At 44.0% G+C, this 25,749-nt stretch overlaps 1 protein-coding gene across 1 annotated transcript; it reads right to left on the bottom strand.

The window, feature by feature from the left end:
* Positions 1-297: 297 nt before the first annotated feature.
* LOC138360331 (F-box DNA helicase 1-like) lies at positions 298-25,749 on the bottom strand. Its single transcript, XM_069320249.1, has 12 exons — positions 25,675-25,749; positions 25,270-25,419; positions 24,589-24,756; positions 23,439-23,632; positions 21,278-21,364; positions 13,495-13,636; positions 9,928-10,002; positions 9,227-9,355; positions 5,422-5,528; positions 4,594-5,236; positions 4,299-4,396; positions 298-349 (listed from the first exon to the last, which is right to left on the bottom strand). The coding sequence occupies exons 1-12, from the start codon at positions 25,747-25,749 to the stop codon at positions 298-300; spliced, it is 1,920 nt and encodes a 639-aa protein (XP_069176350.1).

The following is a 25,749-nucleotide window of genomic DNA, read 5'->3' as shown; positions in this document are numbered from 1 at the left end:
AGTTAATTTAAATAGAGTTGCGGAAGATGTACAGTGACCACAACAAAGCAGCAGCAACATCAGGATCTGCGGTTTTGTGCAAGAATTAAACTAACTATGAACCACTTATTTTGATAAAAGGAAGCCGTAGAACAACATAAGTACACTTATATAGCATCAAGCTTCGATACCCATGTGCATGGAAAATAGGCATACAGGTTCCAGAAGTTGGGAGGAAATGTCAGCACTGTGGAGAAATGCCCGACACACACCACTGAAACATTATCTAACAGTGCAGTCACAAACCAAATATGATAACTATGATTCAACAGAGCAGAAGAAGTTGTCAAACACATGCAGCATATTCATACTGAAACGAACATACAAGTCATAAATACTCATACTCTGCCTAAATAAAACAGAAACAAAAACAAGTAACACATAGTGGGCCAGCCAGAGGCTTAAGGCCAATGCCAGAATAACACTGAAACAAATAAAAATAAAAATGTGTTAGTCTACTGTACTTTGAAGAGTCGGTGTTAGTTTATTGAGCTTTGAAGGGCAGGTGTAAGTCTACCGAGCTTTGCAGGGCAGGTGTTATTCTACTGTGCTTTGAAGGTCAGGTGTTAGTCTACTGTGCTTTGAAGGTCAGATGTTAGTCTACCGAGCTTTGAAGGTCAGGTATTAGTCTACTGTGCTTTGCAGGGCAGGTATTAGTCAACTGTGCTTTGCAGGGCAGGTGTTAGTCTACTGTGCTTTGAAGGTCATGTGATATTATACTGTGCTTTGAAGGTCAGGTCTTAGTCTACTGTGCTTTGAAGGTCAGGTCTTAGTCTACTGTGCTTTGAAGGTCAGGTGCTAGTCTACTGTGCTTTGAAGGTCAGGTGCTAGTCTACTGTGCTATGAAGGTCAGGTGCTAGTCTACTGTGCTCTGAAGGTCAGGTGCTAGTCTACTGTGCTTTGAAGGGCAGATGCTAGTCTACTGTGCTCTGAAGGTCAGGTGCTAGTGTACTGTGCTTTGAAGGTCAGGTACTAGTGTACTGTGCTTTGAAGGTCAGGTGCTAGGGTACTGTGCTCTGAAGGTCAGGTGCTAGTCTACTGTGCTTTGAAGGTGAGGTATTAGTGTACTGTGCTTTGAAGGTCAGGTATTAGTGTACTGTGCTCTGAAGGTCAGGTGTTAGTATACTGTGCTTTGAAGGTCAGGTGTTAGTCTACTGTGCTTTGAAGGTCAGGCGTTAATGTACTGTGCTCTGAAGGTCAGGTATTAGTGTCGTGACGCTGAACCCCGGTTCATTCCGAACACAGCGAATACACAACACATAACATCTTGCCTCAGCAACCGTTACTACCACCTATACTCCTACACACACCAGACCCTTGAGGCGTACCACTCGGTTTGTACTGGAACACAATGAATGAACATATGGAAGGTATTTAAAGGCCGTCGGGTTTTGTCATTTAATTACAAAGAATAGACTCTGACAAATAAATACATATTAACATACTATATTAGGTCAATACACTTCCAATACCCATAGACCACTTGACCTCCGCGATCACCAGCCACACTCGTAACTTCCGCCTAAGTCCCTAATACGGAATGATTACTACAACGCTCCACACCCGGTTAGTCTTTCATTCAATACTCACATACTGCAGACTTAACTTCGTCACTAAGATCACATCAGGTTCTCGCATAGCTGTCTGCTACACTTCGCTGCTGCCGCAAACGGGGATCCAGAGGACTTGCCAGTTCAACTCCCACAATCAGACAGACTTTAGCCAACCATGGCCTCAAACATTTCACCACGCCTCTCGAGGAAGGTATAATCCGATTAACCTTATCCCTAGAGCGGTAATCTCGTTCCTAGAAGCCTGACGAAGAATAATTCCTATTTCCAGGAATTATTAATTTGGCTAAACAGCTTCGGTCTTAATCCATTGACCTTTCTTAGATATGTGATCCGTAGTCTGTCTACTTAACATGTACTTCCAATCATCATTCGTTAAGTGTTGTAGTAATGATCCTCTAGCTAATAATTCCTACTAACTTGTGGATTACAACATTAGTCTACTGTGCTTTGAAGGGCCATTGTAAATCTACGGTGCTTTGCAGGTCAGATGCAAGTCTACTGTGCTTTAAGGTCAGGTGTTAGTCTTCTAAGCTTAGAAGATCAGGTGTTAATCTTATAAACCTTGAAGGTCAGAAGTGAGCCAACTGTGCTTTGAAGGACAAGTGTTGTCTACTAAACTTTGAGGGTCAAGTGAGAGCAAACTGTACTCTGAAGGGCTGGTGTTAATCTACTGTGCTTTGAATGGCAGGCATTAGTATATTTAGCTCTGAAGGTCACGTATTAGTGTATTGAACTTTGAAGGTAACTTATTAATCTATTGATCTTTGAAAGTCAGGTATTAGTCTACTATACTTTGAAAGTAAGTTGTTAGTCTATTGTGTTTTAATTGTTGTCTTAGTCTTCTCTGCTTAGCAAGTACGGTTTTGGCTACTAAGATTTGAAGATCATATGTTAGTCTACTAATCTTTTGAAGTTAGGTGTTAGTCTACTAATCTTTTGAAGTTAGGTGTTAGTCTACTAAACTTTTGAAGTTAGGTGTTAGTCTACTAATCTTTTGAAGTTAGGTGTTAGTCTACAAAGCTTTGAAGGTCAGGTATTACTCTACTCTGATTTGAGGGTCTGGCGTTAATCTAATAATTTTTTTAGGTTTCGATGTGAATCTGAGATTTCAAAGGTCAGGTAATAGTCAACACAGTTTTTAAGGTCAGGTCTTAATCTTCTGATTTTGAAGGTTGTTTATTAGTCTACTGAGCTTTGAAGGTCAGGTATTAGTTTACTGAGCTTTGAAGGTCAGGCACTAGTTTACTTTGCTTTGAAGGTCAGGTATTAGTTTACTGAACTTTGACGGTCATTTAGTAGTGTAATGTGCTTTGAAAATAAGGTGTTTGTCTACTAATCTTTGAAAGATCATGGGTTAGGCACCAAAGCTTTGAAACAATAGATTTCAGTCTAATGAGCTATTTAGGTCAGGAAATATTCAACTGAGCTTTAAATGTCTGCTATTAGTCTGCAGACCTTGTAACAAAATAATTACCCATCTCATTGCGTTCTCGTTGTAGAGGGTTGATTCGTGCTGCTTCCCAGTGATCAACCTTAAGCGGGAGGCTCGAGCAAAGATTTGCATTTCAGCACCTTCTATTCCAGTGATTCTGAAACAATATTATTCATGAAGAAAAATATATGAATTTCAATAGAAGAATAAAGGTAATAAAACATTAATATTAATGCTTTGTTAGTTGATGCACCGCTAACAACTCACACACCATTAACAACTCAGAGCACCACCAACAACCCACAGCCTCACTAACTCACAGTACAACTAACAACTTGATGCCCAAGTAACAACTCAAAACACCACTATCAACTCACAACATCACTTAAAACTCACAGCACCACTAACATCTCACAGCACCACTAGCAACTCACAGCACCACTAACAACTCACAGCACCACTAACAACTCACAGCACCACTAACATCTCACAGCACCACTAACAACTCACAGCACCACTAACACTCACAGCACCACTAACATCTCACAGCACCACTAACAACTCACAGCACCACTAACAACTCACAGCACCACTAACAACGCACAGCACCACTAACAACTCACAGCACCACTAACAACTAGCACCACTAACAACTCACAGCACCACTAACAACTCACAGCACCACTAACAACTCACAGCACCACTAACAACTCACAGCACCACTAACAACTCACAGCACCACTAACAACTTGATGCAGCACTAACAACTCACAGCACCACCTAACAACTTGATGCACCACTAACAACGTTATGTACAATTAACAACATAATGTCCCACTAACAACTCAAAACACCACTATCAACTCACAACATCACTTAAAACTCACTGCACCACTAACATCTCACAGCACCACTAGCAACTCACAGCACCACTAACAACTCACAGCACCACTAACAACTCACAGCACCACTAACAACTCACAGCACCACTAACATCTCACAGCACCACTAACAACTCACAGCACCTCTAACATCTCACAGCACCACTAACAACTCAGCACCACTAACAACTCACAGCACCACTAACATCTCACAGCACCACTAACAACTCACAGCACCACTAACAAATCACAGCACCACTAACAACTCACAGCACCACTAACAACTCACAGCACCACTAACATCTCACAGCACCACTAACAACTCACAGCACCACTAACAACTCACAGCACCACTAACAAATTGTTTCTCACCTGGTGAGGCTTGTGACTACTGCGTTTGTTGCACACCCGTCGCTCATATATCCTCCGGGAAACCGGTAACCTTTATCAGATATGTAGTATGACAGTGCCTAAAAATTATATACAAAATTAAGTATATTCAAGATTATGTGACTTTTCTCCTATATAAGAAATATAATATATCATGTATCATTACTATTTTCAAGTCCGGCAATTATATATTACACAAAATTACCACTTAATATATATAATACCTTTGAACAAAAATCATGACAAGAGTTTATTAAAAAAGTGATTGCGAGGGTACCTTAATTATGAGCGGGGAGGGCGAGGGGGTGACGGGGGCGTGGCACCACAGACACACAACGCTCTCCTGGACGCTCTTCCTCGCTACTAACACGTCCAGCTCGTCATGGGCGGAAAGGAGGGCATAGAGAACCGCATTGTTGATGGTTAAGAACTTCTTGGCTCGTGTCGAGGACACATACGCCTGCCTCGACATTTCATCATTATATGCATATAAGTCATGTAAGTTGAATAATAGGTTAATAATGCCATCTGTCAATATAACCCAGTCCCAGTCAAGTCCTTTGGCCATGTGAACGGTACTGAAGCATATATCTGCCTCGGATGCCTCTGTGTTGCACCTCTGAGTAAGCAGAGTCACGTGATAGGGTGTCCTACTCCCACTGTAATGGAACATATTAATTTTGGAAAGTAGCTCCCGGTCTTCACACGTTTTAGCAAAGTTCGTAAGGTCGGCTATGGTTTCGAACTTGGCCACTAATGGATTCTGAATATTTGCTGATTCTCTTGTGGCAAGACCCTCCTGAATTTGATTTAAATTAAATATGTCCATAACATCGTCATATCCATACTTACTCAATCCACCAGCAAATGTCATGGATGCTGCAGTGTACTCTTTATCCTCACACATCTTCGTGGCTATTCTATAAAGTTCCGTATTTGTCATAGCTATATAAGCCCTTTTGAGTTTTGAGCTTGGGTCAAAAAGTTTAGGATCTGGAGCATGGACAAATGAGTCTTTTTTTCTTGCTCCGACGACAGTCCGGTGGGGAACCAATAGGCGAGCCTCCAGAGCACATTGGCTACATATGACACCTCCGGTCCGAACCTGAAGGACTGGCTGAGGGAAAACTTGTGAGTGGCTGTCACCTTATCCAGGGCGCTGACTGTCCCTCCGAAGAAGCGCAGCTGTTGGCAAGAGTCTCCCACAAACACCTGAAACATAAACAAACAACACAATTCAATGACAACTGTCACCAGATGAAAATCTGCGCACAATAGATATATATGAAATATCACCCAGTACAAGTAAATGAAGGGTGACGGAGTATAGGGTTGATGACAGCCAGCACCACATCATAGAAGGGTGACGGAGCATAGGGCAGATGACAGCCAGCACCGCGTCATAGAAGGGTGATGGAGTATAGGGTAGATGACAGCCAGCACCATATCATAGAAGGGTGATGGAGTATAGGGTAGATGACAGCCAGCACCACATCATAGAAGGGTGATGGAGTATAGGGTAGATGACAGCCAGCTCCACGACAAGGAAGGGTGGCGGAGTATAGGGTAGAATACAACCAGCACCCGTTAAGGAAGGGTGATAGAGTATTGGGTGGATTAGAGCAAACACCACATAAAGGAAGGGTTACGTATTTTAGGGTAGATAATAGTCTGCACCACTTCAAGAAAGGGTGACGGTGTATAGGGTAGTTGACAGTCAGCACCACATAAAAGGAAAGGTGACAGAGTATATGGTAGATGACAGGAAGCACCGCCTAAAGGAAGGGTGACATAGAATAGGGTAGTTGGCAGCCGACACTAAGGCAAGGAAGGGTCATGGAGAATAGGGTATATGACAGCCAGCACCACATCATGGAAGGGTGACGGAGTAAAGAGTAGATGACAGCCAACACCACGTCATGCAAAGGTGATGGAGTGTAGGGTAAATGACAGCCAGCACAGCGTAAACGAAGGGTGACAGAGTGTATGGTAGTCGACAGCCAGCACCACGACATGGAAGGGTGATGGATTATAAAGTAGATGACAGACAGCTCCACTTCAAGGAAGGGTGACGGAGTATAGGGAAGATGAGATCCTACACCACATAAAGGAAGGGTTATGAAGAATAGGGTAGATTGACAGTCAGCACCACTTCAAGGGTGATAGCTTACAGGGTAGATGACATCCAGCACCGGTTAAAGGAAGGATGACGGTGAAAAGGTTAGATGACAGCCGGCACCACATCAAGGAAAGGTGACAGAGCATATGTTAAATGACAGGAGCTCACGTAAAGAAGGGTTGCCGGAGAAAACAAACAGGGGAGATGATTACCAACACCACGCAAGGAAGAGTGGCAGAGTATAGGGTAGATGACAGCATGCACCACAGAAAGGAAGGGTGATGGAGTATAGGGTAGATGTCAGCCAAAACCATGTAAAGGAATAATGATGGAGTATAGGGTAAATGATAGCTACCACAACGTAAAGGAAGGGTAACGGAGTATAAGGTACATGACAGCCAACACCACTTAAACGAAGGGTGACTAAGTGTAAGGTTGACGACAGCCTGCAACATGTCAAGGAAGGGTGGCGGATTATAGGATAGATGACAGGCAGCACCACGTCAAGAAAGGGCAACGGAGCATTGGGTAAATGTTAGCCAGCACCACGTTATGGAAGTTTAAAGGAGTATAGGGTAGAAGACTGCCATCGCCACGTCAAGGAAGGGTGACGGTGTGTTGGATAGGTGACAGCCAGCACCATGTTGGAAGGGTGACGGAATATAATGTTGATGACAGCAAGCACCACGTCAAGGAAGGGTAATGGAGTATAGCATAGATGACAGTTAGCAATACGTCAAGGAAGGGTGACGGAGTACAGGGTAGATGACAGTCAGCACCACCAAATAAAAGGGTTAAGGAGTATACAGTAGATGACATCCAGCACACCATAAAAGAAGGGTGACGTAAAGAAGTAAAGAAAGTAGATGATTGCTAGCACCCCATCAACGTTGGGTGACGGAGTATAGAGTAGATGACAGCAACATCACAGAATTTAATAGTCGTGAAGTATAGAGTAGATGACAGCCAGCACCATGTAAAGGATGGGCGACTGATTATAAGGCAGATGACAGCCAGCACCATCTAATACAAGGGCTAAGGAGTATACAATAGATGACAGCCAGCACCACGTAAAGGAAGGGTGACGGAGTATAGGGTAGATGAAAGCCAGCACAACATAAAGGAAGGGTGACGGAGTATAGGGTAGATGAAAACCAGCACAACACAACGGAAGAGTAACGGAGTATAGGGTAGATGAAAGCCAGCACAATATAATGGAAGGGTGAAGGAGTTTATAATAGATGACAGCCAGCACCACGTAGAGGGTGCTGTGTGAGAATGTAGGATAGTGGGCAGCTAGCATCACGTAGGAGATGTAGGGCACTGGGCAGCCAGCATCACGTAGGAGATTATAGGGCACTGGGCAGCCAGCATCACGTAGGAGAGTGTAGGGTAGTGGGCAGGCAGCATCAGGTAGGGGAGTGTAGGGTAGTAGGCAGCCAGCATCACGTAGGAGAGTTTAGGGTAATGGGGAGTTAGCATCACGTAGGAGAGTTTAGGGTAGTGGGCAGCCAGCGTCACGAAAGAGGGTGTTAGAAAGTGTATGAAAATTGGAAGCCAGCATCATGTCTCCTCTCCGGCATGCCTCCTCAGACCTCTCACTCGACAATCTCTCCGATCTAAATATAACTCGCCTGCCCTCTGTCCACCCTCCTCAGCAGTTCTCCAGCTGTTTTCCTTCTCTCTACAGCGTCGTCGTCCAATGCCCTGACCCCTGACTTGTCTGCCATCCTTCTTTCACTCTCACCCGCATCCCTCCTCTCTCCTCCAGTCCTCTTCCATTCTCTCTTTTCTCACCAGGTCCCTCACTCGCATCTCCCTTCTCTCCCCAGCTGCTCTACCCATTCCCTTGTCTTCCCTGCTGTTCTTCCCTCTCCCTTATCTCTCCTGCCGCTATTCACTGTTCTCTCCCATGATGCTCGACCCTCTTAGATCTCTCCCCTGCTGCTCTACCCTCTCCGTTCTCTCGTCTGCTGCTCTACCCTCTCCGTTCTCTCGCCTGCTGCTCTACCCTCTCTGTTCTCTCCCCCCTGCTGCTCTACCCTCTCTGTTCTCTCGCCTGCTGCTCTACCATCTCCGTTCTCTCGCTTGCTGCTCTACCCTCTCCGTTCTCTCCCACTGCTGCTCTACCCTCTCCGTTCTCCACGCGCTGCTCTACCCTCTCAGTTCTCTCCCTTTCTGCTGCTCTACCCTCTCCGTTCTCTCCCCTGCTGCTGCTCTACCCTCTCCGTTCTCTCCCACTGCTGCTCTACCCTCTCCGTTCTCCACCCGCTGCTCTACCCTCTCCGTTCTCTCCCTTTTTGCTGCTCTACCCTCTCCGTTCTCCCCCTGCTGCTCTACCCTCTCCGTTCTCTCCCTCTGCTGCTCTACCCTCTCCATTCTCTCCCCCCTGCTGCTCTACCCCTCTCCGTTCTCTCGCCTGCTGCTCTACCCTCTCCGTTCTCTCCCCCTGCTGCTCTACCCTCTCCGTTCTCTCCCCCTGCTGCTCTACCCCTCTCCGTTCTCTCGCCTGCTGTTCTACCCTCTCCTTTCTCTCCCCTTCTGCTCTACCCTCTCCGTTCTCTTCCCTGCTGCTCTACCCTATCCGTTCTCTCCCCTGCTGCTCTACCCTATCCGTTCTCTCCCCTATCCGTTCTCTCCCTTGCTGCTCTACCCTCTCCGTTCTCTCCCCTGCTGCTCTACCCTCTCCGTTCTCTCCCCTGCTGCTCTACCCTCTCCGTTCTCTCCCTTGTGGCTCTACCCTCTCCGTCTCTCCCCTGCTGCTCTTCCTCTCCGTTCTTCCCCTACTGACCTTCGCACAGTGTTGGTTGAGGAGGATATCCAAGACGGCATCATTGATGTCCTCTGCTCCGTCGACCAGCAACACGTCATAGCCCTGGATACGAGGCTTCGTTAGCTGCCAGGCCTTCACCAGTCCGTCCTGTTGACAACACACAGCCGTCACACGTGCTCGCACCACAACATTTATATAAATGGAAAACATACCATCTGTCAGTTGGGTAACAATGGGAAGTATGCGATCCATCAGTGTTATTAAATTGGAAAATGTCACAAAGTTTCCCAGTTTTCCAGTACACCTCTCCTGGCTGCTGATTTCCCATTTTTTTTTTTTGAGATATATACAAGAGTTGTTACATTCTTGTACAGCCACTAGTATGCGTAGCGTTTCGGGCAGGTCCTTAATCCTATGGTCCCTGGAATACGATCCCTGCCGCCGAAGAATCGTTTTTTCATCCAAGTACACATTTTACTGTTGCGTTAAACAGAGGCTACAGTTAAGGAATTGCGCCCCAGTAAATCCTCCCCGGCCAGGATACGAACCCATGACTAGCGCTCGCGGAACGCCAGGCGAGTGTCCTTACCACTACACCACGGAGACTGCTAAAGAAATTTCAAGAAAGTGGATTACAACACTGTCAATAACACACCTGTGTCATGGACACCTGCAGCCTGGCCGAGCACTTGTTACAACACTGTTCATAACTCACTCACCTGTGTCATGGAAATTTGCTGCCTCTCCCAGCACCTGTTCATCTCCATCCACACTGACTCGGCAAGTGACAGGACCTGACAATACAAAATTCAAATATAAACACAAAGTACATCGCAGATCAGTTATCGTCACTGTAACTACAGCGGAACATAATGCAATAGTTCTGCACTTGACCTTGCATCTATATGTGAAGATACAGGAAAATATTCTCCTCTAGCGCATGAGGGCAGTATGATCATCTAGTGATTAAACTTTCCTCCCACGTGGACACAAGAGCGTGTCCGACGGGGTCCACTTTAAGTTGCCCATATTGTATTGTTGGACATATTTTTATGTCCGACGAACAAATATTTCTATAAAATTCAAATCTTATCTGATCGACTTGGGGATAGTATGAACATGTTTGCCATAAAATTTACGTTTTCTTTAGTAGCCACATAGCCTATTTGGGAGAACGGCACTGTGTTGTATCGTGGTAAGGCTATTGTAGATCGCCGATGTGAGGTAACAGATAACACTTCGCCCACTTCCCACACTCTTGCGGGTGGGCTGCGGTCCTCATTCTTCATTTATATGCATATGTTCGTGTAGGGAATTTTATTGCGTTTTCAAAGATACAAATTTAACGCTGTAGGACAAGTGTGGAGTTGACAACCCTGAAAAGAATGGAAACATCTCGTCGCTGTTTGGGCTAGTGATCGACGTAGTTTCTTTATTGGTAGTGGTTTAAATCACAGTTTGATGACATTTTATACATATGTTTTTCTAGAACATTCTATTGCGAACACATTGGTACAAAAATGAAATGTGTACATCAAAAATTAAGATCAGAACAGTGAAAAGAGTATACACTTTTCAGTGTTTCCGCTGGATCCCCCGAAACGCCAAGAGCACTTTGCGCTTAGTTTTTCCTTGTTCGCCGGGAGGCTGAAAGTGTTATATTAATTAACTTAAATTAAATTAGTTAAGAGAAACATGATTCTCTAAGGGAAGTATGTACCTCTAGGGATGTATGCTTCCCTAGCGCTTAAGGGAAATATACTCATTTGGCACTCAAGGGAAAGTATGCTACTTTGTTACTTAGGGAAAATATGCCCTCTTAGCGCCCAAAGGAAAATATGCTCATCTAGCATCCTAGGGTAAGTGTACATCACCAGTGATTCCGGGTAAGTGAAAAGTTCCCCTCCAGTGGAAAGTTGTAGCCAGTATTCCTCTCATGTGGGAAGATGCAGCCAATATTCCTCTTAAGTAACGAGCTCCAAACCACATTCCCAGTAAGTTGCAGCCAGCATGCCTTTTATATGAGGAGCTACAGACTACATTCACTTTAAGTGATGTTTACAGACCACACATTCACTCCTCATGTAGAGAGTTGCAGCCAATATTTCCTTCAAGTGACAAGTGAAAAAATACACCAAACATTCCCCTCAAGTGCATAAATACAGCAAACATTTCCCTCAAGTGGCCAGTTGCAGCCAACATTCCCTTGAAGTGGATAAATACAGCAATCATTCCCCTCAAGTGGAGAAATACAGCAGATATTCCCTCTAAGTCGGGAAATACAGCCAACATTTCCTATAAGCAGAGCTAAAGCCAATGATCTTCTCAGATTGAAAATTGCAACCAACTTTGCTCTCGTTGCACCCGACGACCTGCCATGTTCTGTAGTGTTGGTGAGAACCACAGCACCGAGGACCCTTACTCAGCCGGAGTGTGTTCCTGTTCCACATTTACTTCAAGTTGCTGGTGTTCAGATCAATAGATTCACGACAGGTGATACGGCAGGCCGATAGACGGACGACATGAGACTCTCCACTCTATTCCACAATGCTTGGGAGACCAGTGGGGAGTTTGGTGTCCTTTATCTTGGTATTGGGATTCCATTTTAGTGATTGCAAAAAGGGAACAAGAGTTGCAATGATTATTGCATTCAAGTGGAGAGCAATAGTCCGCATTCCTTTTCAAGTGGTAGAATAAACAACATTCCCTTCAAGTCGAAAGTTATAGCCAAACTTTTCCCTTAAGGTGAGAGTTACAGTCAACAATTCACTCAGTTGGGAGAGTTACAGCCAACATTTCCCTCACGTGGAGAATTATATTCAACATTCACCTCAAATGGAGTTACCAACACAATTTCTGTTTTGTACTTGTCTAGTAGGTCAGTGAAACAGTGAGATGAGAGTTACCTTTATACATAACGTTTCGTCGTTTAAGGGATTAATCCAGACTAACATAGCATCACGTATGTCTGCTACAACTCATACCTTCTCCCCATCTGAGGAAAAAACCTCATCTTTTCTTTGTCACATAATATTATTTCATTAAATCAACAATGAGTTCGCAGTTGTCAAGGTTGTCTTTACTGTATACATTGATGCATTACTTGTACTACCGTTGTGTCTCTTTGCTACTTCCTGAATGCACTAAATGCAAAAAAAAACAGTTGCTTTCTCTAATGTCAGTGGAGTCCTCTTGAGGTGATACCCCGTCAACAATGTGTCAACACATCTTGCCTTGACACGCACTGGACCAACACGTTAACTTACCAGCACAACAACATATTGGACTAACCTCAACATGTACTGAACCTGTATTTTATATTACAAACTCACCAACATATCGGACTAACCCTCAACATGGACTGAACCTACACACTATATATTACAGACTCAGCAACATATTAGACTAACACTCAACATGGACTGAACCTTCACATTATATTACAGACTCATCAACATTTTGGATTAACCATTTACATGGACTGAACCTACACTTTATATTACAGACTCGCCAACATATTGGACTAAACTTCTACTTAAACTGAACCTACACATTATATTACAGACTCAACAATATATTGGACTAACTTTCTACATGGACTGAACCTACACCTTATTACAGACTCAACACCACGTTAGACTATCCTTCAATATGGACTGAACCTACACATTACATTACAGACTCACCAACATATTGGACAAACCATCCACATGGACTGAGCCTATACATTATTTTACAGACCCACCAACAAATTAGACTAACACTCAACATGGACTGAACCTACACATTATATTAAGGACTATCAACAAATTGGACTAACACTCAACAGGAACTGAACCTACACATTATACTACAGACTTAACAACATATTGGACTAACACTCTACATGGATTGAACCTTCATATTATTTTACAGACTCACCAATATATTGGACTAACACTCAACATGGGCTGAGCCTACACATTATAATGCAGACTCACCAACATATTAGACTAACCATCTACATGGATTGAACCTACACATTAATTTACAGACTCACCGATATACTGGACTTACGATCTACATGGACTGAACTTAGACATTATATTATAGGCTCACCAGCATATTGGATTAACACTTTACATGACGGAACCTACACATTATATTACAGATTCAACGACATATTAGACTAACCTTCCACATGGACTGAACCTACACATTATATTACAGACTCACCAACATATTTTACTAACACTTAACATGGGAAAACCTACACATTATATTACACACCAACAAATTGGACTAACCTTATATCGACATTCGTCCGTCAGGGTCTCAATTTCCCAAATATGGCGCGTGTCGTTGGGCACGTGCTGCAGGGTGATGTACTCGTTCGAGGAACTCATGAAGCAATCAATAGTTCTTCTTACCAAGTCAAGAGTCTTAGAGCTGTAAGTTGTTGGAAAGTGTACAACACTTATTAGGCAGTTTACACAAGTTATTGACAGATTGTACACAAGTTATTGGCAGAGTATTCAAAAGTTATATGAAGAGTTCACACAAGATATTGAAAGAGTGTACACATGTTATTGTAATAGTGACACAAGTTATTGGCGAATATTCAAACGTTATTAGGGAATATTCAAACGTTATTGGGGAATATTCAAACGTTATTGGGAAATTTTCAAACGTTATGGCGAGTGTACAAAAGTTTTTTTTTTTTTTTTTTGAGATATATACAAGAGTTGTTACATTCTTGTACAGCCACTAGTACGCGCAGCGTTTCGGGCAAGTCCTTAATCCTATGGTCCCTGGAATACGATCCCCTGCCGCGAAGAATCGTTTTTTCATCCAAGTACACATTTTACTGTTGCGTTAAACAGAGGCTACAGTTAAGGAATTGCGCCCAGTAAATCCTCCCCGGCCAGGATACGAACCCATGACAAAGCGCTCGCGGAACGCCAGGCGAGTGTCTTACCACTACACCACGGAAACTGTTCACCACGGAAATATTGGAATGTGTACACAAGTTATTGGAAGTGTACACAAGTTGTTGGAAGAGTGTATACAAGTTATTGGAATAGTGCAAACAAGTTATTTATTACTGTACTGCGATTATAGCCACCAGGCAGCCCTATAGAGTAAGTGTAGCCACCAGTCATCTCAGTACTGTGATTGAAACAAGCAGGCAGCCTGTAGTGTGAGTGTAACTATCTGGCACCCTTATAGTGTGAGTGCACCCACCAGGCAGCCCTGTAGTGTGTGTGTAGCCACCAGGCAGCCCTGAAATGTGATTATAGCCACCAGTCTGCCATGCAGAGTGAGTATGACCACCAGGCCGCCCTGAAATGTGAGTGTACAATCCAGGCAGTCTTGTAGTGTGGATGTAGCCACCAAGCTGCCATGTAATGTGTAATAAAGCTGCCCTGTAGTGTGATTGTAGACCCCATGCAACTCAGTAGTGTTCTTGTAGCCACCAGGCAGCCTTGTAGTGTGACTGTAGTCACCAGGCCACCCTGTAGTGTGAGTGTAGCCACCAGGCTGGGCTGTAGTGTGAGTGTAGCCACGAAGCTGTTCTGTAGTGTACCTTGTAGCCTCCAGACAGCCCTGAAGTATGGATGTAGCCACCAAACTGCCCTGTAGTGAGAGTCTAGCCATCAGGCAGCCCTGAAGTGTCAGTGTAGCCACCAGGAAACTTTGTAGTGAGATTGTATCCAATAGGTAGCCTTGTTCCACTAAACATTTTCCCGTTTTCAAAACGTGCTTAAAACGACATTTCATTGTTTTGGGTACGTTTTAAATTACATTTAATATACATGTTTTTAGAATTTAAAAGTACACGTATAAAACATGAGGTCATAACGTTTTAATAAATGTTTTAAATGTTATGCGATAACGTTTTGGAGCAGAAGTTTTTAAAATGATAGTTCTAATTTTTATTTATTGCAATTATTAGGAAAAATTATCTTTATTGCATTTAGAAAAATGAAGAGAGGGAGAAGAGAGAGATACAGCAAAATAGAGAAAGAGAGAGATGGAGACAGACAGATAAGAGAGAGATATAGAAGAGAGAGAGAGCTTAGAGGGAGAGAGAGAGAGAGAGAGAGAGAGAGACAGAGAGAGAGAGAGAGAGAGAGAGAGAGAGAGAGAGAGAGAGAGAGAGAGAGAGAGAGAGAGAGAGAGAGAGAGAGAGAGAGAGAGAGAGAGAGAGAGAGAGAGAGAGAGAGAGAGAGAGAGAGAGAGAGAGAGAGAGAGAGAGAGAGAGAGAGAGAGAGAGAGAGAGAGAGAGAGAGAGAGAGAGAGAGAGAGAGAGAGAGAGAGAGAGAGAGAGAGAGAGAGAGAGAGAGAGAGAGAGAGAGAGAGAGAGAGAGAGAGAGAGAGAGAGAGAGAGAGAGAGAGAGAAGGAGAGATAGAGAGAGAGAGAGAGAGAGAGAGAGAAGAACTTGGAGAGATAGAGAAAGAGAGAGAGAAAGAGAAGAGAGAGAAGAACTTGGAGAGATAGAGAGAGAGAGATAAGAGAAAGAGAGAAGAACTTGGAGAGAGAGAGAGAGAGATAAGAGAAAGAGAGAAGAACTTGGAGAGAGAGAGAGACAGGGCTGCTATCGTGCTGGTCGCTAGGCTTCTGCCAGGGGTTAGCTATCCCTGTATATGATTGTTGGAGACCCCGGGCAGCATGTGGCAGAAGTCCTCTGCCAGTGTGTAGCTGGAGAGCGATAGTGGAGAATAGGCACCTCGTGATACTGTGTCGGTGGACTGGCCCACGTATAAGGTGAACTCGCTAATGTTTCTCAGTACGTGTGGACGAGGTACTAGGTGGTGGAAACACTGGGGTTGACGAATACTGCATAGTGTGCGTTTTGTGTGTCGTGTGTGCAAGTGACACTATTGTAAATAAGTATAGTAATAGTCTATTTATTCAAATATTTTATTGGTGAAAGTGTAAATATATTGGTAAAGGAAATAGTGTTTTGTTCATCCCCCTTTTCTCTATTGCACAATATAACCAATTCCTAAGAGCGTACTACTGACTTGGGGTCGGATACACTGAAAGAGGTTCTTCCATCAGGAACCCGGTTACTGGTCCTAAGTGACTGTAACAGTGAGTGTAGCAACCAAGCAGCCCTGTAGTGGGAATGTGGACACCAGACAGCAAGAAAGAAAGCGGTTACAGCCCCGCTCCTGTGCCAGGTAAGTCCACTACGGGCTCACCATAGCCCGTGCTACTTGGTACTAGTTCTGAAAAGCTGAATCTAAAACAACAACAGCAAAAAAGTCTGAGTGTTGTCACCAGGCAGCTCTATATAGTGAGTGTAGGCTCTGTTGTTATTGTTTAAGATTCATCTGCAGGGAACAAAAAGTTCCAAGTAGCACGGGATATGGTGAGCCCGTAGTGGACTAACCTAGCACAGGAACGGGGCTGTAATGTGTAGCCACTAGACAGCCCTGTAATGTGAATGAAGCCACCAGGCAGCCCCTGTAGTGTGATTGTAGCCACCAGGCGACCTTGTAGTGTGAGTGTAGTCACAATGTAGCCTTGACGTATGAGTGAAGCCAACAGGCAGCATTGTGGTGTGAGTGTTGCCAACAGGCAGCCTTATAATGTGAGTGCAGCAAACAAGGAGCACTGAAATGTGAATATAGCCTCCGGGCAGCACCTTAATGTGAGTGTAGCCACCAGGGAGCCCTGTAATATGAGTGTAGCCACCAGGGAGCCCTGTAATATGAGTGTAGCCACCGGACAGCACTGAAGTTTGTGTATAGCCACAAGGCAACCTTGATGTGTGAATATAGCTACCAGGTAGACCTGTAGTGTGAGTATAGGTACCAGGCAGACCTGTAGTGTGAGTGTGGCCACCACGCAGCCCTGTAATGCGTGTTTAGCCATCAGGCAGCTCTGGAGTGTGAGTGTAGCCACAAGGGAGCCCCTGTAGTGTGAGTGTAGCCAAATGGCAGCTCTGGAGTGAGAGTGTAGCCACAAGGGAGCCCTGTAGTGTGAGTATAGCCACGTTGCAGCTCTGGAGTGTGAGTGTAGCCACAAAGGAGACCCTGTAGTGTGAACGTAGCCGACCAGGCAGCCTTGAAGGTTGAGTGTAGCCAAAAGGGAGCCTTGTAACGTGACTGTAGCCACCAAGAACCCTTTAGTGTGAATGTTGCCACCACGCAGCCTTGAAGTAAGAGTAGCCACCAGGGTGCCCTGTAGTCTGAGTGTAGCCTCTAGTAGTGCAATAATCTAGTGTATTACTCTAGTAGTGTAATAATCTAGTAGTGTATTACCCTAGTGGTATATTAACCTAATTGTGTAATAACAAAGAGGTGTAATAATCTAGTTTAATAACCTAATGTGTAATAATCTTTTTTAATAACCTAATGTGTAATATTCTAGTAGTGTAATAACATAGTGGTGTAATAATCTAGTAGTGTAATAACCTAGTGGTGAAATTATTTAGTGATGTAATATTCTAATTGTGTAATAACCTAGTGGTGTAATAATATAGTGGCTTAATAGTTATATATAATTTATAATATTTTAAATAAAATCCTAGTGCTTTAAAAACCTAGCTGTGTAATAAACAAGTAATGAAATATACTAGTAGTGAGACAACCTTGTGGTGTAATAACCTAGTGGTGAAATACCCTAGTGGTCTAAAACCGAGTTTAGTATTAACTTGGTTTTGTAATTCCCTAGTGGTATAATGCACTAGTTGGGTAATAACCCTAGTGGTGAAAGAACCTTGCGGAGAAATACCCAAGCGGTGTAATAAGCTAGTAGTGTAATAACCTTGTGGAGTAATAACATAATGGTGTAATATCCTAGTGGTGAAATAATCTAGTATTGTAATAATTTAGTGGAGTAATAACCTTGAGGTGTAATAACCAAATGGAGTAGTAGTGAAATAAGCTGGTGGTATAATAACCTAGAGTAGTAATAACCTATTGGATTAATAACCTATTAATGTACTAACCTCGAAGTGCAATAACCTAATTGAGTAGTAACCTAGTGGTGTAATAGCCAAGAGGTGTAGTAAGCTGGAAGTGTAATAACCTAGTGGCATAATAACCAATTGGCGTAATAAGCTAGTTGTGTAATAGCATAGTGATGAAATAACCTAGTGGTGTAAGAACCATGTAGAGTAATAGCTTAGTGGTGTAAGAACCATGTAGAGTAATAGCCTAGTGGTGTAAGAACCATGTAGAGTAATAGCCTAGTGGTGTAAGAACCATGTAGAGTAATAGCCTAGTGGAGTAAGAACCATGTAGAGTAATAACCTAGTGGTGTAAGAATCATGTAGAGTAATAACCTAGTGGTCACACACAGAGATCACACTAACGTGATGCATCAAATGAACAAATCCACAAGGGCAGTGACGAGGATTCGAACCTGCGTCTGGGAGCATCCAGACACTGCCTTAATCGACTGAGCTACGACAGGGTAAAATGGGTTGAAACCGAAGTTGTACTGAACTTACTGGATCCCGTAGCCTTTCCGAGGCACAAACCAGGCTTTTACACAATCCCCCCCCCCCTGCACCCGACAGAATGGATTTGTTCAACCTAGTGGTGTAATAATCTATTGGTGTAAAATCCTGCTGGTGTAGTAACCTTGTGGTGTAATACCCTAGTGGTGTAATAATCTATTTGCTTAATAACCTAGGGTTTAAAACCTACTTTTGTAATAAACCAGTGGTGAAATACCCTAGTGGTCTAAAAAACGAGTTTAGTATTATCTTGGTTTTGTGGTATAGTGGTATATATAGTATTATACCCTAGTGGTATAATACACTAGTTGTGTAAGGGTGAGAGGGTGTGTTAGCCGGAGCTCCTAAGTGTAGTTATATTATCATAGCAATATGGAAGTTGTAGTGAGGGACCTGATGACTCTAGTTGGAGCCCTGAAGACAGAGTTGGACTCTTTACGGGAGGAGGTACTACAGCTGAAACGACAACAAGAAGAAACGAAGGAGACCAGTAGTAAAAAGATCTCGTCTTGGAAAGTTGTAAAGTTCAGGGGAAGAAGAAGACTTTGATAAAGCCGCCTACAGACACCCTAAGAACTTCTAATTCATTTGTCATATTGGAGGACGAGTGCTGTGGTGAGACTGCAGATCACGCGAAAGGGAAAGCAATGAAACGCAGGCCCCTCAGAGAGTAAAGGAAGTACCTAAGCGAACTTTAGTTGTGGGAGATTCCCAGATATGATATTTGGATAGAACGTTTTGTGCTAAAGATTGTGAATATCAAATAAATGTATTAAAACTATTTCACACAGATAGATATATTAGACGAGGAGGGGAGTAGCCATATATGTTAGGGACAATTTGAAATGTAGTCTCAAAGAAAGTTTTCAAAACTGAGCCACATACAGAAACTATTTGGATGGAATTAAACGAAAAAGCAAATAATATTATAATAGGAGTTATATATAGGCCACCAAATTTAGACAGAATGGAAGCAAAGCATCTATGGGATGAAATATCTAGAGCATCTATATCTAACAGTATTTATGTCATGGGTGACTCTAATTTTAGTGGAATAAACTGGTTAAACAAAACAGGGAATAATGAAGCAGAAGATTTTCTAGAATTAATTGACGATTGCTTCTTGCGCAACACATTAAGGAACCAACGCGGGGAAATAAATATTAGATTTAGTGTAAACTAACAGGGAAACACAAATTAAGGACATCGAAATAGGGAGTGAGCTAGGGAACAGTGATCATGAAGAAATCAGGTTTAGCATTGAATGGAATATATCTGTAGGAGAAAATTCTGTTAGTGCCTCACTTTCGAAAAGCTGATTTCAATAGCCTAAGAAATTTTTTGGGTCAAATAGATTGGAAAGTTTTGGGAATAGGGTGTGGGCCTGTCTTGGAGCAAGACGTGAACCCAGCGATAGGTGACGTAAAATGGGTTTCGATGTGGATTCAAATATATAACCTATTTAAAAATATTCTAAGCAAAGCCCAGGAATGTAGTATACCATATAAATTGAATAGATTGAATACTAATAATCCAAAGTGGATAACAAAGGATCTGAGGAACCTTATAGGTAAAAAGAGAGCGTGGTACAAAAAGGATTAAGAATTGGGAAGTCAGTTTAGAACAGGAATTCGTACAACTGGTTAGAAATACTAAAAAAGAGATAAAGAAAGCAAAAAGAAACTTTGAAGTTCGCATAGCAGAGCAAGCGAAGACAAATCCTAAAGGGTTTTTCCAGCTATACCGGTTGTATAGCTGGTTTTTCCAGCTATACCGGTTGTATAGCTGGAAAGGGTTTTTCCAGCTATACATGTTGTGTGTCACTATTAAGCTGTACAAGCAGCTGTCATACATGCTGGACATGCAGTGTATCACAGTTAAGCCGTACAAGCAGCTGTTATTCATGCAGAACATACAGTGTCACTGTTAAGCCGTAAAAGCAGGTATCATACATGCTGGACATGCAGTGATTCCCTGCATGTATGACAGTAGATGTCATAAATGCAGGAAATGCAGTGTATAACTGTTAAGCTGTACATGCAGCTGCCATACATGCTCGACATGCAGTGTATCACTGCTAAGCCGTACAAGCAGGTGTCATAAGTGCAGGACATACAGTGTGTCACTGTTAAGCCGTACAAGCAGGTGTCATACAAGCAGGACATACAGTGTGTCACTGTTAAGCCGTACAAGCAGCTATCATACATGCAGTGTGTCACTGTGAAGCTGTCATACATGCAGTATATCGTTAAGCTGTATATGCAAGATATACAGTGTGCCACTATTAAGCTGTAATAGCAGCTGTCATTCATGTAGGACAAACAGTACGTGTGTCCCTATTAAGCTGTACAATCAGCTACTATACATACAGGAGAGGCAGTGTTTCACTCATAAGCTATACAGATAGCTGTCATACATACAGATAATTAATTCCAAGGGAGTTAAGTGTCCAATGACTTAAATGATCAACATGAAACATAATATTATACCAGACTTTCACACATCAATTCTTCTGTTTGTGATGACATTTAAATTAGACATTGAGAAAATAATGTAGTAATTTAGTGACCATATTTCAACACATCCTACTGTTCATTGCCTTTGCTGGTCTTACCTGGTTTTTGACTGGTTACATAAGTCGATGAACTTAGATATATCAATCAGACCAAATGTGTCCTCCAATTTATTAATTGACGAAAACCTGAAAAACAAAAGAACAAAACATTATTGAATAATAATTTCTTCCAAACCAACCATAAAGATTTGTTGCTCTTTTGAAATCCCTAATCCAAACACTGTAATGTCATATTTCTTGAAATATTAAGATAAATTTGTTTTGTCCATCACATTGATGAAGACTGGTGCGGGCGAATAGTTTCCTCATGAACCTGGAGAACAGCAGGAAGTTGCTTTAGTACAACCGCCATCAACTGTAGATCAGTCAGGTTCGTATATGACTATTACATTTCCAAGGCCAAGAAGAGAGACGGAGTTAAGATCAAACACGCGACAACAGCACTGCCAAGTGTTAGGTTCAGATAATCTTACACCAGCACCAGAGCTTTAGTTTGAGGCTCTAGTGTGCGTGTAGCCACCAGGCAGCCCTATAGTGTGAGTGAAGCCGCCAGGCAGCCCTATAGTGTGAGTGTAACCACCAGGCAGCCCTATAGTGTGAGTGTAACCACCAGGCAGCCCTGTAATGTGAGTGTAGCCGCCAGGCAGCCCTATAGTGTGGGTGTAGCCACCAGGCAGCCCTATAGTATGAGTGCAGCAACCAAGCAGCCATGTAATGTGAGTGTAGCCACCAGGCAGCCCAATAGTGTGAGTGTAACCACCAGGCAGTCCTGTAATGTGAGTGTAGCCACCCGGCAGCCCTGTAGTGTGAGTGTGGCCACCAGACAGCCCTGTAATGTGAGTGTAGCCACCAGGCAGCCCTGCAGTGAGAGTGTAGCCAACAGGCAGCACTATAGTGTGAGTTTAGCCACCAGGTAGCCCTATAGTGTGAGTGTAGCCACCAGGCAGCCCTATAGTGTGAGTGTAGCTATCAGGCAGCCCCTATAGTGTGAGTGTAGCTACCAGGCAGCACTATAGTCTGAGTGTAACCACCAGGCAGCCCTATAATGTGCGTGTAGCCACCAGGCAGCCCTATAGTGTGGGTGTAGCCGCCAGGCTGCCCTATAGTGTAAGTGTAGCCACCAGGCAGCCCAATACTGTGCGTGTAGCAACCCGTTCTCGCAAATTTAATAAGTCAATATTGACTTATTAAATATGTGCATAGGTGACATACTTAACAATAGTTTCCCTTGAAAAGCTTCATAGAAAACACCGACCTTACCTAACCTACTTAGTATGTTAAGATAAGCATCTTATTGCTTCGTAATTACAATTATTACCTAACCTATACCTATAATAGGTTAAGTAACAATTGTAATTACGAAGCTATAAGATGCTTATTTTAAAATACTAAGTAGGTTAGGTAAGGTCGGTGTTTTCTATGAAGCTTTTCAAGGGAAACTATTATGTTTAGTATGTCACCTATGCACGCAACTAATAAGTCAATATTGACTTATTAAATTTGCGAGAACGGGTTGCGTGTAGCCACCAGGCAGCCCTATAGTCTGCGTGTAGCCGCCAGGCAGCCCTGTAATGTGAGTGTAGCCACCAGGCAGCCCTATAGTGTGAGTGTAGCCACCAGGCAGCCCTGTAATGTGAGTGTAGCCAACAGGCAGCCCAATAGTGTGAGTGTAACCACCAAGCAGCCCTGTAATGTGAGTGTAGCCACCCGGCAGCCCTGTAGTGTGAGAGTAGCTACCAGACAGCCCTGTAGTGTGAGTGTAGCCACCAGGCAGCCCTGTAATGTGAGTGTAGCCACCAGGCAGCCCTGTAGTGAGAGTGTAGCCACCAGGCAGCCCTATAGTGTGAGTGTAGCCACCAGGGAGCCCTATAGTGTGAGTGTAGCCACCAGGCAGCCCTATAGTGTGAGTGTAGCCATCGGGCAGCCCCTATAGTGTGAGTGTAGCCACCAGGCAGCCCTGTAGTGTGAGTGTAGCCACCAGGCTGCCTTGTAATGTGAGTGTAGCCACCAGGCACCCTGTAGTGTGAATGTAGCCACCACACAGCCCTGTAGTGTGATTGTAGCCACCAGGCAGCCCTGTAGTGTGAATGTAGCAACCAGGCAGCCCTGTAGTGTGATTGTAGCCACCATGCACCCTGTAGTGTGAATGTAGCCACCGGATAGCCAAATAGTATGATTGTAACCAGCATGCTCAACTTACTTTGTTCCAATTTGTGCTAAAGCCATAGACTGAGCAGTGTTCACCGTAACATTGATGGGGAATGTTTGTGAACATTGTTCTTCGAGTGACTTAGTGGGGACAAGCAGGAGAAACCTTGTGTGTGGTCGCTCTTGGCACAACTTCCGCAGGGTTGTAGTCTTGCCTGCTCCTTCAAAGGCGTCGATCTTCACAACCTGGACAATAATTATAACATTATTCACAAACTGGACAACCATCTTTAATGTCATTGACAATTAGCATATCTATTATTCTAGGTTTCAGACCCTAGACAACAAATTAAAAATATAATTCATAACCTGAACCACCAGTTATAACATAATTCACAGCCTTACAACAATTATAACATCCTCAAAGTTCAGGCAATTATTATATCATCATTCACAACCTTGACAACAATAATACAGTCATTCACAACATGGACGGGAAATATAACATCCATTGAAACCTGGACAACAATTATGACATCATTCACAACATGACAATTATTTTAGCATCATTCACAACCTGACAACAATTATCTGCTTGATTATAATATTACCTGCTTGCAGGCGATGAGTCACAATAACGTGGCTGAAGTATGTTGACCAGACCACACACTAGAAGTTGAAGGGACGACGACGTTTCGGTCCATCCTGGACCATTCTCAATCGACTTGAGAATGGTCCAGAACGGACCGAAACGTCGTCGTCCCTTCAACTTCTAGTGTGTGGTCTGGTCAACATTACCTGCTTGAATTATATCATTCTTCACAATCTGGACAACAATTATAACATTCTTCTCAACCCGGTACTGTAACTGTACAACCCGGTGTTTACTGTAAGTACACACGTAGTGACGTTACTTATATGACTGTCTTCTGTAAGTTCACAAGTAGTAACGTTACTTATATGACCGACAGTAAAAACACACATTGCGAAGTTACTTTCATGAATGGATCTAAGTACACACGGAATGATGCTACTTACTTGAATGGCTTTTGTAAGTGCACACGTAGTGACGTTACTTACATGACTGGCTGTAAGTACATACATTATGGCGTTACTTACATGACTGTCTTCAGTAAGTACACACACATTGTTACGTTACTTACATTACTGGCAGAAAGTGCAAACTAAAGGACGTTACTTACATGATTAGCTTTTATTTTATGATTGATGATTCTTAGTTGTTCTTGAGTAAGATGAAGAGTCTCGCTGTGGATGACCTTCTGTGTTCTATGTTGACCTGACGCCACCTGCTGCCGCTGTTGACCCACAGACACCTGCTGCCGCTGTTGACCCACAGACACCCGCTGCCGCTGTTGACCCACATACACCTGCTGCCCCTGTTGACCCACAGACACCTGCTGCCGCTGTTGACCCAAGACACCTGCTGCCGCTGTTGACCCTCAGACACCTGCTGCCGCTGTTGACCCACAGACACCTGCTGCCGCTGTTGACCCACAGACACCCGCTGCCGCTGTTGACCCACACACCTGCTGCCCTGTTGACCCACAGACACCTGCTGCCGCTGTTGACCCACAGACACCGCTGCCGCTGTTGACCCACAGACACCTGCTGCCGCTGTTGACCCTCAGACACCTGCTGCCCCTGTTGACCCTCAGACACCTGCTGCCGCTGTTGACCCTCAGACACCTGCTGCCCTGTTGACCCTCAGACACCTGCTGCCGCTGTTGACCCACAGACACCTGCTGCCGCTGTTGACCCTCAGACACCTGCCGCTGTTGACCCACAGACACCTGCTGCCGCTGTTGACCCACAGACACCTGCCGCTGTTGACCTACAGACACCTGCTGCCACTGTTGACCCACAGACACCTGCTGCCGCTGTTGACCCTCAGACACCCGCTGCCGCTTTTGACCCACAGACACCTGCTGGAGCTGTCGACCTTCAGACACCCGCTGCCGCTTTTGACCCACAGGCACCTGCTGCTGCTGTTGACCCACAGACACCTGCTGGAGCTGTTGACCCACAGACACCTGCTGCCGCTGTTGATCCTCAGACACCTGCTGCTGCTGTTGACCCTCAGACACCTGCTGCCTCTGTTGACCCACAGGCACCTGCTGGAACTGTTGACCCACAGACACCTGCTGGAGCTGGTGACCCTCAGACACCTGCTGCAGCTGTTGACCCACAGACACCTGCTGCAGCTGTTGACCCACAGGCACCTGCTGGAGCAGGTGACCCTCAGACACCTGCTGCCACTGTTGACCCACAGACACCTGCTGCAGCTGTTGACCCCCAATCACCTGCTGTAGGTCTTCGTGATAATTTATTCCTGCAGTTCTCAT

Source organism: Procambarus clarkii, unplaced genomic scaffold, assembly GCF_040958095.1.
Source record: "Procambarus clarkii isolate CNS0578487 unplaced genomic scaffold, FALCON_Pclarkii_2.0 HiC_scaffold_108, whole genome shotgun sequence".
NCBI lineage: Eukaryota > Metazoa > Arthropoda > Malacostraca > Decapoda > Cambaridae > Procambarus > Procambarus clarkii.
The sequence above is the reverse complement of the archived record's forward strand: the minus strand, read 5'-3'. Positions and strand labels throughout refer to the sequence as shown.

Coding starts and splice junctions, on each gene's coding strand:
- LOC138360331 (XM_069320249.1), bottom strand. CDS start 25,749: ATGAGAACTGCAGGAATAAATTATCACGAAGACCTACAGCAGGTGATT. Junction 13,637..21,277: donor TGTAACCAGTCAAAAACCAG/GTAAGACCAGCA, acceptor AACAACTTACAG/CTCTAAGACTCTTGACTTGG. Junction 9,356..9,927: donor AGCAAATTTCCATGACACAG/GTGAGTGAGTTA, acceptor TGTTGTCAACAG/GACGGACTGGTGAAGGCCTG.